General features: G+C 40.8%; 1 protein-coding gene across 1 annotated transcript in view; it reads left to right on the top strand.

Moving 5' to 3' along the window:
* LOC128686555 (ATP-binding cassette sub-family C member 5) overlaps window positions 1-14,544 on the top strand; it is a 537,407-nt gene that overhangs the window by 430,553 nt on the left and 92,310 nt on the right. Inside the window, exon 14 of the mRNA XM_070084337.1 lies at window positions 4,116-4,300. Within this exon, the coding sequence (XP_069940438.1) occupies window positions 4,116-4,300 (185 nt within the window). The remainder of the gene's footprint in view (window positions 1-4,115; window positions 4,301-14,544) is intronic.

A 14,544-nucleotide genomic window follows, 5' to 3' on the forward strand; every position in this document is an offset into this window, starting at 1 on the left:
CCAAACAATAGTGTACTCCTTCCTCCTATCCCCTCCTCCCATCTTCCATCCACCCAGAAGTCTTCCATAAAGGTAAGTGTAACGTTATTATTATTTTATATATGTATGTACTTGATTTCAGTATGTAAATCTTTATTTAATTTGAAAAAAAAAAAATTTGTTTTAATATATTTGGGTGCCTGGCATGGATTAATTTTATTTCTATTATTTCTTATGGGGAAAATGGTTTCGCCATTTGGCACTTTCGTCATTCAGCAGACTCTCTGGAATGGATTACTCACGAAACTCGGGGGTCCACTGTAGTGGCACTGGCATTTTCTTAAATTGGCTGTGGAGATGCACTGCTGGTAATAAGGTGTATGGCTTGAGTTGCTACTGTTGACATGCACAAATTGCTACTTGACCCCTGGACTGTTCCAGGGACAAGTTTTTTTTTCTTGGAAGGACTTGAAATCCTTGTCTTTGTGGAGCTATGAGTTGCAGACAGTGAGGTTCAGAACATAAACTGACAACCTCATATACCATCTTGTGAGCCTGACTGGAGACTTGTAAAAACAGGCATTTTACCTTCATCAGTGTCAACCATCTTATAGTTGTAAGCTCTGATGACAGTGAGGCAGGAATCTTAAACTTTATTTTGGCAGTTATCGTACCTGAGGCATATACTGGAGGGTTCAGTGCCAGCACCAGAGATCAGCACATTGATGACCTTACTGGTTGGTTCAGTGCCAGCACCAGAGACCAGCACAGTGATGACCTTACTGGATGGTTCAGTACCAGCACTAGAGACCAGCACAGTGATGACACTAGTGATGTCACCAGTGATGTCACTAGGCTGTCAACAGTATAGGGGTGCCTTTCATAACACCATGCTTCAAGGTATATGCCAGGGTATCTAAAACATTGCTGGGACCTATAAATACTTTGCATATATTTCTAAACAATAGTAAATAACCCAGGCAGGTGTAAATGTTCACCTGTCAATGTGATTGTGATTATTTGAGCACTATTTCAGTACCTAATATTAGTGTCAGAACAAAGAGTGGCTATGAAATTACAAGAACTGTTATAAATTGTAATTATCAGAACATAAAAAATATATAAATTAAAATAAAAATGAGAAAAAAAGGTATATTGGCAACACTTCTGCAAGCAGCAGGAGTCAATGTTGCTGACAGGTGAACACCTAGAGCCAACTTCACGGTCTTATATCTCGGTAAGTACTAACCCTAATTTTTTTTTTATTCCTATAACATGTAGAAAAATGTGCTCTTCATTTTAAAAGAAAAAATAATTTTTTTAGTTTTCAAAATATTTGGAGCGCCATGCAAGTGAACGTAGATCTACATTTGGACAGTTTAAGGGCTAATTTCCACATCACTACTTCTGACATCTGCTCACAATTTACATGATGAGGAGTCAAATCAAATTTGAGACCTTAGTACTCAACTTAACAAATGCTTCTCAGTAAACTCTGGTACACAGTGGATGCCATCATGTGGATGAATGCATTCTGGACACCGAGTGAAAGGTAAGATGTGGATCCAGGATGACTTTCCACATGAGTGAGGTATTCTTTCATGACAGGGTCAAAGATGACAGAGAACTTTTACTGCACACATAAGTTCCATCAAACACCTTAGCTACTTGGAACACTTGGATGCACTTGACATGTACTCGCTGGAACACAGGCAAGAGAGATATCATAATCTACACTTCGAAAATCCTAGAAGGAATGGTCTCGACTCTGCACAGAAATCACTTTCTATGAAAGCAAAACACTGGGAAGGCGGTGCAAAGTACACCCGGTGAAAAGTAGGGGAATTACCAATAGATCCCTGGCTGCCTTCATAAGGGAGCTGGACAGATACTTAGTACTGGATCAGCTGGGCTGTGGTTCATATAAACCATACCACTGGCAGGGTTAGAACCCGCAATCAGAGAGTCTTAAAACTCTAGACCGACATGTTAGCCACTGGGCCAGCTAGCCACAATAAGATTCATCCAACTAAGACTCTCTGATCGTGGCTTCAAACCCCGCCTGTGGTATGGTTTGTTTGCAATTGTGTCATTACGATTTCAGTTCATTTCGATTACAGTGTTGGTAACATCATGTACTGCAGTGTGAATCTTGCTCTTACATTGTTGTTAACATGCACTGCAGTGTTAACCTTGCTCTTACATTGTTGTTAACATGCACATCAGTGTTAATCTTGCTCTTACAGTGTTGTTAACATGCACTGCAGTGTTAATCTTGCTCTTACAGTGATGTTAACATATACTGCAGTATTAACCTTGCTGTTACAGTGTTGTAACATCATGTACTGCAGTATTAACTTTGTTGTTACAGTGTTGTAACATCATGTACTGCAGTATTAACCTTGCTGTTACAGTGTTGGTAACATCATGTACTGCAGTGTTAACTTTGCTGTTACAGTGTTGGTAACATCATGTACTGCAGTGTTAACTTTGCTGTTACAATGTTAACACTGTTACAGTGTTAACCTTGCTCTTACATTGTTGTTAACATGCACATCAGTGTTAATCTTGCTCTTTCAGTGTTGTTAACATGCACTGCAGTGTTAATCTTGCTCTTACAGTGATGTTAACATATACTACAGTGTTAACCTTGCTGTTACAGTGTTGTAACATCATGTACTGCAGTATTAACTTTGTTGTTACAGTGTTGTAACATCATGTACTGCAGTATTAACCTTGCTGTTACAGTGTTGGTAACATCATGTACTGCAGTGTTAACTTTGCTCTTACAGTGTTGGTAACATCATGCACTGCAGTATTAACTTTGCTCTTACAGTGTTGGTAACATCATGCACTGCAGTATTAACTTTGCTCTTACAGTGTTGGTAACATCATGTACTGCAGTACAGTGGACCCCTGGTTTGCGGTATTAATCCGTTCCTGAGAGCTCATTGTAAACCAAAAATATCGGAAAGCGAATCAATTTTCCCCATAATAAATAATGGAAATCAAATTAATCCGTGCAAGACACCCAAAAGTATGAAAAAAAAATTTTTACCACATGAAATATTAAGTTTAATGCACACAAACTGAAGAAGACATGCACAGTTTGTAGTACTCTACTAACAATAGATTACATGACACTTACCTTTAATGAAGATCTGGTGATGATTGATGGGTTGGGAGGAGGGGAGAGTGTCGAAGTTGTTAATGTTTAGAAGGGGAATCCTCTTCCAATAGGACTTGGGGTAGCAAGTCCTTTTCCGGGGTTACTTCCCTTCTTCTTTTAATGCCACTAGGACCAGCTTGAGAGTCACTGGCAGCCTCACCATGCCTAATCGCACTATGTATGCCACTACGATTCTTAAATCTTTCAAACCAACCTTTGCTGGCCTTAAATTCACTCACATCACCACTAGTTGCAGGCAATTTCTTTACCAAATCGTCATGCAACTGCCTAGCCTTTTCACAAATGATCGCTTGAGAGATGCTGTCTCCTGCTATCTGTTTTTCATTTATCCACACCAATAACAGCCTCTCAACATCTTCTAACACTTGCGGTCGCTGTTTTGTAATCACAGTTGCACCTTTTGCAACAACAGCTTCCTTGATTGCCATTTTTCTGGTCATTATAGTAGAGATGGTTGATTGGGGTTTTGTATACAACCTGGCCAGCTCCGACACACGCACTCCACTTTCGTACTTTGCAATTATCTCTTTCTTCATTTCAATAGTCATTAGCACCCTTTTTCTCGAAGGGTTGGCACTAGAAGCTTTCTTGGGGCCCATGGTGACTTATTTTGCAGAAACAAGCACCAAAAACACTGTGATAATATGGAATGTACTGAATGTATCCTTAGATGCGAGCACACTGGCTGGCTTGTAAACACTGGCACACACGTGGACACGTCTCGGACGAATTGTATACCGGGTTTTTTAATGGGAACTGAGGCAAAATTTTTGCGATATAATGCATCGCATACCGGATTTATCGGATACCGATGGCATCGCGAACCGGGGGTCCACTGTATTAACTTTGATGTTACAATGTTCGTAACATCATGTACTGCAGTGTTAACCTTGCTCTTACAGTGTTGGTAAGATCATGCACTGCAGTTTTAACCTTGCTCTTACAGTGTTGGTAACATCATGTACTGCAGTGTTAACCTTGCTGTTACGAGGTTCAGTGGAAGCATCATTCGCTGGTCTCGCTCTGGCTTACTCTGCACAACTCAGTGGTATCTTCCAGTACACTGTAAGACTCAGCTCGGAAACTGAAGCAAGATTCACATCAGTTCAGAGGATAATGAACTATTCAAAGGTAAGTGTAAATGACTGACATGTCAGTACATACTTATATTCTTCCTAATATAACTCTCATCTTCATGTCAACACTGGTATTTTAAGGATTTGTTTACTCTCATTAAAATAGACTAATAGACTGGTATTTTGAGGGTTTGTTTACTCTCATTAAAATAGACTAATAGACTGGTATTTTGAGGGTTTGTTTACTCTCATTAAAATAGACTATAAGACGGATACTCCAGGTGTCCATTATATCAAAATAATGTTGAGGAATAATAGCAGAAAAAGTACTGAAGTACTCTAGTGTACTCCCTGTACAGTAGTGTACACCTAGTACAATAGTGTACACCTAGTGCTCTAGTGTACTCCTAGCACAGTAGTGTACACCTAGTACTCTAGTCTACTGCAGGTACAATGGTGTAGACCTAGTACAGTAGTGTACTCCTAGTACAGTAGTGTAGACCTAATACTCTAATGTATACCTAGTATAGTAGTGTACACCTGGTACAGTAGTGTACACCTAGTACACTAGTGTACACCTAGTACATTATTACATAACATTTTTGTACAACTTGTCAAACACTGCAGCATCATGGAATCTTGCTTCTGAGGACATGTACATAACCTACTACTACAATTAACCCATCTCTTTGGGTCTGACCTACTTCCACTGGGAAACCCCACCTACCAGTGACTATGCCCTCATCTGCTACACATCCCTTTCTACCTGGCATTAGTACATAAGCGCCGACCTCCTTGCCTTTGCTCCAGAATCTCCACGACCACGGTGCTCTCCACACCAACTCCAAGGCTGAGGGAATGATTACCTCATCTTCTGTATATAGTTCTACTGTCTTCAAATTATGTCCTAGAATTTGTATTGATAAAGCCACTGGATGGCAAAACATCTACAGTAAAGATACCCAGATGTTGCACATGTGGAGGAGGTAGGAAGGTAGAAAAGGTAAGAAATCCGGACCAAAATTTCACACCAAAAAGTGGTCTAAATCTGAAACATATGATATTTGGTACATACGAAATCCGGAGTTCCACTGTATATAGAGCTCTCATATGTTTGGTAGACATTGCTCAGGAACTATAAATTTAGCATTTAGAGTTTTCTTATGGTGAATTATACCTATTGTTTTCATGGATAGTTTTACAACAAACATTTAAACTTTATTTATGTTCATTTGATGCATGTCTGGAGAGTTTTTCTTCTTAAGTCTGGCGAAGAACTCTAAATGGATTTATATTGATATAATGATGGAAATAAAGAATCCCAATGGAAATAAGTCACTTTGACTGACTTTTTTTTGGGTTATCCTAGGTTCTCTACACATATTCTGCTATGTATGATAATCTATATAACTATATCTGTGTATACCCGAATAAACTTACAGACTTACAGGAATTTTAGCAAGTCTTTCATTTCCTAATTATTCCCACTCACATACATGTCTAGTTCTGTATCACTGCCTTTAAAAATTAAAATGGCCTACTGAACCTGCATGACAAAGGCTGACTGGCCCATATCCTGCAGGTCCTACTCTCTCTCATTCATATACAACTTTATTGCTCTTCTGTTGTTCTAAATAAGAACAAAGGAGCAGTGAGAATGACTGACTCACTCTAGTTGCCACACATACACCTCTGTAATGTACTGTATTTTATACTGTACTGTTCCTCTTTTTAATTAATATTTATATATCATTACATTATCAATGGTACAGTAAAGGTTTGATAAAATGGACTAATAGGGAAGAGGGGGGTGTTTGACTTACCAAAAATTCTATTACAGTGGACTCTCCCTTTCTGTTGGGCTCTGTTTTTGCTCATTTCCGTTATCGTCGATTTTTTCTGTAAAGTTATTGGCTCTGTTATTGTTGCTTTCCTCCATTCTCGTCGGTGGTACACTAAAAATATTGGCTCCATTTCATTGCTTTCCTCCGTTCTCGTCGGTGGTATGGTACATCTGAGTGCCACATGCACACAAAGCCTCCCAGGACAGAGAACTCAGGAAAATGAAGAGATTAGCTGAAGAGCCAGAAACGAATATGCACAGATAAGAAGGGAGGCTCAGCGACAGTATGAAAATGACATAGCATCGAAAGTCAAGTCTGACCCGAAGCTGTTGCACAGCCACATCAGGAGGAAAACAACAGTCATGGGCCAGGTAATCAGTCTGAGGAAGGGTGATGGGGAATTCACAAGAAACGACCGAGAGGTATGTCAGGAGCTCAACACGAGATTTAAAGAAGTATTTACAGTGGAAACCAGTAGGACTCCAGGAAATCAGAACAGGGGGGTACACCAGCAAGTGCTGGATGAGGTACATATAACCAAGGAGGAGGTGAAGAAGCTGCTATGCGAACTTGATACCTCAAAGGCGGTGGGACCAGACAACATCTCTCCGTGGGTCCTTAAAGAGGGAGCAGAGATATTGTGTGTGCCATTAACAAAGATCTTCAACACATCATTTGAAACTGGGCAACTCCCCGAGGTATGGAAGATGGCAAATGTAGTCCCAATTTTTAAAAAGGGAGACAGACATGAGGCACTAAACTACAGACCTGTATCACTAACGTGTATAGTATGCAAGGTCGTGAAGAAGATCATCAGGAGGAGAGTGGTGGAGCACCTGGAAAGAAACAAGTGTATAATTGACAACCAGCATGGTTTCAGGGAAGGAAAATCCTGTGTCACAAACCTACTAGAGTTTTATGACAAAGTGACAGAAGTAAGACAAGAGAGAGAGAGAGAGGTGGATCGACTGCATTTTTTTGGACTGCAAGAAGGCCTTCGACACAGTTCCTCACAAGAGGTTACTGCAAAAGCTAGAGGATTAGGCACACATAACAGGAAAGGCACTGCATTGGATCAGAGAATACCTGACAGGGAGGCAACAACGAATCATGGTACGTGACGAGGTGTCAGAGTGGGCACCTGTGACAAGCGGGGTTCCACAGGGGTCAGTCCTAGGACCTGTGCTGTTCTTGGTATATGTGAACGACATAAAGGAAGGGATAGACTCAGAAGTGTCCTTGTTTGCAGATGATGTGAAGTTAATGAGAAGAATCAAATCGGATGAGGATCAGGCAGGACTACAAAGAGACCTGGACAGGCTACAAGCCTGGTCCAGCAACTGGCTCCTTGAGTTTAACCCTGCCAAATGCAAAGTCATGAAGATTGGGGAAGGGCAAAGAAGACCGCAGACACAATATAGTTTAGATGGCCAAAGACTGCAAACCTCACTCAAGGAAAAAGATCTGGGGGTGAGTATAACACCGAGCATATCTCCTGAGGCGCACATCAATCAGATAATTGCTGCAGCATACGGGTGCCTGGCAAACCTATGGATAGCGTTCCGATACCTCAGTAAGGATTCGTTCAAGACTCTGTATACCATTTACGTCAGGCCCATACTGGAGTATGCAGCACCAGTTTGGAATCCACATCTAGTCAAGCACATCAAGAAATTAGAGAAAGTGCAAAGGTTTGCAGCAAGACTAGTCCCAGAGCTACGGGGATTGTTCTACAAAGAAAGGTTGAGGGAAATCGGCCTGACGACACTGGAGGACAGGAGGGTCAGGGGAGACATGATAATGACATATAAAATACTGCACGGAATAGACAAGATGGACAAAGACGGGATGTTCCAGAGAAGGGACACAGACACAAGAGGTCACAATTGGAAGTTGAAGACTCAGATGAATCAAAGGGATGTTAGGAAGTATTTCTTCAGTCATAGAGTAGTCAAACCGTGGAATAGCCTAGAAAGTGACGTAGTGGAGGCGGGAACCATACATAGTTCTAAGGTGAGGTATGATAAAGCTCATGGGGCAGGGAGAGAGAGGACCTAGTAGCAATCAGCAAAGAGGTGGGGCCAGGAGCTATGACTCGACCCCTGCAACCACAAATAGATGAGTACAAATAGGTGAGTACATGCATTCTGAGGCAGTACCACTTTGTTTCTCAGTGAGTGAACATTATCCTGAGAGGCCATAGGAAACATTTCGTAATAATTCATTGTTTTTTGCATTTGTTTATTCTGTGTGACTGCTAAATAAGCCACCATGGGCCCAAAGAAAGCTGCTAGTGCCAGCGTATTGATAAAGAACGTAAGAAACACAATAGAATTCGAGAAAAAACTCGTAGCAAAGTTCCAAAGTGGAGGAGGAAGAGAGAGGGAGAATGTGCCTTCTTCAGTGATTCAGTGATTCTGCGATATGTATAATACAGTGGACCCTCGACCAGCGGTATTAATCCGTTCCTGAGTGCTCATCGTTAATCGAAATTATCATTAGTCGAGTTAATTTTCCCCATAAGAAATAATGGAAATCAAATTAATCCGTTCCTGACACCCCAAAGTATTGAAAAAAAAAATTTTACCACGTGAAATATTAATTTTAATACACACAAACTGAAGAAGACATGCACAGTTACATGACACTTACCTTTATTGAAGATCTGGTGATGATCGATGGGATGGGAGGAGGGGAGATTGTTGGTCTTCTTAGTGTTTAGAAGGGGAATCCCCTTCCATTAGGACTTGAGGTAGCAAGTTTTTTCCGGGGTTACTTCCCTTGTTCTTTTAATGCCACTAGGACCAGCTTCAGAGTCACTGGACTTCTGTCGCACAACATATCTGTCTATAGAGGCCTGTACCTCCCGTTCCTTTATGACATTTCTAAAGTGTTTCACAGCATTGTCAGTGTACAGGTTGCCAACACGGCTTGCAGTAGCTGTGTTAGGGTGATTTTCATCCATAAAGGTTTGCACTTTAAGCCACATTGCACAGATTTCCTTATTCTTAGAAGTAGGCAACGTCATCAATTTCTCTATCCCCTCCTCCGAAGCAGTTTCTTCAGGTCTGGCCTCTTGCTGATGAAGATGATCTAGCAGCTCATCAGTGGTTAGTTCTTCATTGTCCTCCTCCACCAACTCTTCCACATCCTCCCCACTAACCTCCAACCCCAAGGACTTCCCCAATGCCACAATGGATTCCTCAACTGGCATAGGATTCTCAGGGTTAGCCTCAAACCCTTCAAAATCCCTTTTGTCTACACATTCTGGCCACAGTTTTTTCCAAGCAGAGTTCAAGGTCCTCTTAGTCACTTCCTCCCAAGCCTTACCTATAATGTTTACACAGTTGAGGATGGTAAAGTGATCTTTCCAAAACTCTCTTAGAGTCAATTGAGTTTCTGAGGTCACTACAAAGCACCTTTCAAACATAGCTTTTGTGTACAGTTTCTTGAAGTTGGAAATGACCTGCTGGTCCATGGGCTGCAGGAGAGGAGTGGTATTAGGAGGCAAAAACTTCACCTTAATGAAGCTCATGTCCCTAGAAAGTCGCTCTGCCAAGTCTGAAGGATGACCAGGAGCATTGTCTAATACCAGGAGGCACTTAAGGTCTAATTTCTTTTCAATTAGGTAATTTTTCACAGTGGGGGGCAAATGCATGGTGTAACCAGCCATAGAAAAAGTCCCTAGTGACCCATGCCTTACTGTTTGCCATCCACAGCACACACAAATTAGCCTTGAGGACATTGTTTTTCCTGAACATTCTGGGAGTTTCAGAGTGATACACCAAGAAAGGCTTCACTTTGCAATCACCACTAGCATTGGCACACATCAACAGAGTAAGCCTGTCTTTCATAGGCTTATGTCCTGGGAGTGCCTTTTCCTCCTGAGTAATGTACGTCCTGCTTGGCATTTTCTTCCAAAACAGGCCTGTTTCATCACAATTAAACACTTGTTCAGGTTTCAGTCCTTCACTGTCTATGTACTCCTTGAATTCCTGCACATATTTTTCAGCCGCTTTGTGGTCCGAACTGGCAGCCTCACCATGCCTTATCACACTATGAATGCCACTACACTTCTTAAATCTCTCAAACCAACCTTTGCTGGCCTTAAATTCACTCACATCACCACTAGTTGCTGGGATTTTTTTTAATTAAATTGTCATGCAACTTCCTAGCCTTTTCACATATGATCGCTTGAGAGATGCTATCTCTTGCTATCTGTTTTTCGTTTATCCACACCAATAAGAGTCTCTCAACATCTTCTATCACTTGCGATCTCAGTTTCGAAAACATAGTTGCACCTTCGGCAAGAACAGCTTCCTTGATTGCCGTTTTCTTGCCCACAATAGTAGCGATGGTTGATTGCGGTTTACTATTCAACCTGACCAGCTTGGAGACATGCACTCCACTTTCATACTTAGCAATGATCTCTTTCTTCATCTCCATAGTAATTCTCACCCTTTTTGCTGTAGGGTTGGCACTAGAAGCTTTCTTGGGGCCCATGGTGACTTATTTTGCAGGTGCAATCACTACAAAGGCTGTGATAATATGAAGTGTTCCAATTGTATATTTGGAAGTGACCGCGGTGGCTGGCTGGCTTGTAAACAGTGGCACCCATGGGACAAATGAGGCGCACTCAGGCCAAAGTGGACGCGTCTCGAACGGAACGAATAGCGTTGGTCGGGTTTTTTATCGCTAGTCGAGGCAAAATTTTTGCGTTAAAATGTATCGCTAGTCGGATTTATCGTTAATCGATGCCATCGCTGGTCGAGGGTCCACTGTACTAAAGTAGCAGGAGTTGATAAAGGCTATAGCGCCAGTCAGTGATAAAGTGTAGCATTAACAGTGTAGCAAATAAGTTAAGCGATTAAACGATAGAAAAGGGATGGTGAAACTGACTCCTCCATTGTTGTTTGAGGTATATAGGGCAGACAAATATACGCTGCCCCACCTATCTTCCACCACCCTAAACCAATGCCAGCATCTCCAAGGTACATTAAGTGTAAGTATTTACAGCAGACCAAGCAAAGTCATTACTCAGAGCCAACAATAACATATTTAACTACAATGTCAGATCTTTGAGCAAACATTATGATGACCTCACAGTATTACTCAATTCCCTTCATACCAGTATGTAAATCATCACACTCACAAAAACCTGGCTAAAGCCTGGTACTACATATGTCTATGCCATTCCTGGATACACAGCCATTCACAACTGAAGGACAGAACAGCAAGGGGGTGAAACAGCTATATACTACTCAGGTCAACTTGAATGTATAAATAATTCTTGCACAAGGGATGAACATGGAGAATATATTATAGCTAAATTTAAATCAAAAGACCTACAAAAAACCCTCACAGTGATAAACATATACAGAATACCACAGTCAAACATTTACCATTTTAGTGAAAAGTTAAGAAACATTATAACTGATGCACATATGAACAAAGACCACTTGCTGTTCACAGGAGATTTCAACATAAATCTACTAAATGACCAGGACCTACAAGTAACTGAATTCACAAACACTGTGAGCAGCTGCTTGTTGCTACCAACAACAACAAAACCTACAAGACTCTCCAAGACTAGTATCTCCTTATTAGACCACATCTGGACTAACACAATATCCCCTTTAACCCTTTGGCTGTTGCAACCCCAAATCCTGAAGTGTCTCCTGGTATTGAAGAATTTAAAAAAAAAAATGATCAGTACTTTCCGAGATATAGAGGCGTAAAGTTGGTAGAAAATGAGCCATGTATGGCAACAGCGGCGAATGCCGCTCACCCAGTAAGCTTTGGTTTACTTGCATTCCAAGGTTTCTTGTTTTTTTTTCACTGTTTTTTTTTTTCAGGTAACTTACGTGGCTTGTGAGTCCAAAGTAAGATGCAGTGTACATATATACACTTGTTGTATACAACACAATAAGTGCACAAACATAATTATCAATATATTGTTTACCAACAGTACAAAAAAAATTTTATTACTATTGTTTTATAATATATATACAAAGGTACAGTCACTGGACATGATCCTAGAAGTTCTGCAGTTTGTGGAACTCTTTAAAACATGGTGTCATACACAATGGTGTTTTGCACTCCTCATACATAAAATGAGTGTGTCTGCATTTTTGTGGGTGTTTTTTTTTTTTTTTAAGTGCAAAGACAAAACGCCTCATCTGCGCAGTTTTCTTCAATTCAATTCAATTCAAAGTTTATTCTCGATAAGGATTACAATGCTGAGTTTACAGAATTTGGTTATTGTGTGGTTTACATGTAGTAGAATAATAATTACAGAGTGTACCACTAGAACACCTAGCATGGCTAGGCATTTCGGGCAGACTTAGATTAAATCTTAAGTTTAAAATATTACAAAATTATAAGGTAAGTTGGTATTATAGCTAAGTGACTAAATACTAGTTTGTGAGTTTAGCATTCTTTTGTTTTGGCACTATACATAGTTTCAGTATTGGAGTATCACTTATGACTAGTTAAGATTCATTATTTTAAGATTGAGATTGATATTTCTGTTTATGGTCAAATGGGTGAGTGAGTGTAAGTGTGAACCACCAGGTGGTATTCGTGTAATTAATTGACAGGGTGTATCAGGGAGATAAAATGTTTTCTGATGGTAGTTTTGAAGGTGATGAATGTGTCTGCAGTTCTAGAGTTTTCAGGTAGGGTGTTCCAGATTTTAGGGCCTTTGACACTGGGAATGTCATAGAGATGTTTGTGTCTGGTGTTATGCCTGTGGGTTCTGTTACAACTATCAAGAAAGTGTTTTAGGTCAAGGTTAATATTGGAATTTAAGGTCCTGTAGATGTAGATTGCACAGTAGTAAGTGTGGATGTACTGAACAGGGAGTAAGTTTAGATCTATGAAGAGTGGGGGGGGGGGGAGTTACCAGGGATGGGATTTAGTGATTATTCTTACTGCGGCTTTTTGTTGGGTTATTATTGGCTTTAGGTGTGCTGCTGCAGTTGAACCCCAAGCACAGATAGCATAGGTGAGGTATGGATATATAAGTGAATGGTTTAGTGTGAGAAGGGCAATTTGCGCCACATAGTATCGTATCTTGGAGAGGATCCCAACCGTTTTGGATACTTTTTTGGTTATGTGTTGGATATGGGTGCTGAAGGTATTAGCAGGCAGGTGTGTTAGGTAGTTATCCTAGATAAATGGTTGTGTCATCATTCCTTCCTACCTTCCTGCATTCCTTTTCTACCTACCTTCCTTCCTTTCCTTCCTTCCTTACTTTTTTCCTTCCTTTCATCTCGTCCTTTCTTCCTGCCTTCCTTTCTTCCTTCCTTCCTTCTGGTTTCTATAGTATATATTCACACATATATAGTCACTGGATACTTTCATATAACTGCTATTACATTCAACAAGCTTGTGTTGTGTGTGAGTGTGTGGACTTATAATTGTTCTGAGTCAGGGTCGGCAGCTGTCAAAATAACATATTTTCTCATTATGCACTCCCCCTACAGCCTGTCAAAACAATGGGGTTGGATGCTCGCTTCCCCTCCATCCTACTATCTAATTATCTTTCTCCCTCATTCTCTCTTTCTCTCTTTCATTCTCTCCCTCATTCTCATTCTCTCTTTCATTCTCTCCCTCATTCTCATTCCCTCATTCTCATTCTCTCCCTCATTCTGTCATTCTCTTCCTCATTCTCTCATTCTCTCCCTCATTCTTTTCCTCATTCTCTCTCTTTCTCCTTCACTCTTCATTCTCCTTCATTCTTCTGGTATCCTGGGCATTGCTTTTGATCACAAATGCCTCAAAACCATGAAATTGATCTTCAATGACACTTACATTTGTGTTAGAGCATCACTTGGGAAAAGTAGAGTCCCAGATTTGCTGGGGAGTTACATATTTCTTAACACTAGGCATGCTGAGCAAGGACTACTGAAATTGCATTCCCACAATGCACCACTGGCTCCCTGATTTTTTTTATGTGGTGCACACTGACCATGGAGACCCATTCTCTCACATGTGGGCCTACCAGTTTTCTCCTGCTTGATTTGAAGCCACTAGAATTTATGCATATTCATACATCACACACAGTGGCTCGTAAGACATATACAGTGGTCCCTCGCTTTTCGTAGTTCTTGGCAATCGTAAATTTCGCCAATCATAGGGGTATTTTCGTATAAACATGGACTCGCTTTTTATAGGTTGACTCGCGAATAGTAGTTCGTCCGGGACGCGTATGCACGGTGTGAGCCGGGGCGGCCTCCCTACCCAGCCAATCTGGCATTGTTTACCAGTGAGTGAAGGTCCCCTCAAGTGCTCCTACGAAATATTTCATAATATTCCACTCATTTTAGTGCTTGCAAGTACTAAATAAGCTACCATGGCTCCAAAGAAAGCTCTTAGTACCAAGCCTGTGGTAAAGAAGGTGAGAAATATGTACAGTGACAAAGTCTTGGGCCATTTTAGGGAAGTGTTAAAG

The sequence above is a fragment of the Cherax quadricarinatus genome, chromosome 12 (genome assembly GCF_038502225.1).
Source record: "Cherax quadricarinatus isolate ZL_2023a chromosome 12, ASM3850222v1, whole genome shotgun sequence".
Lineage (NCBI taxonomy): Eukaryota > Metazoa > Arthropoda > Malacostraca > Decapoda > Parastacidae > Cherax > Cherax quadricarinatus.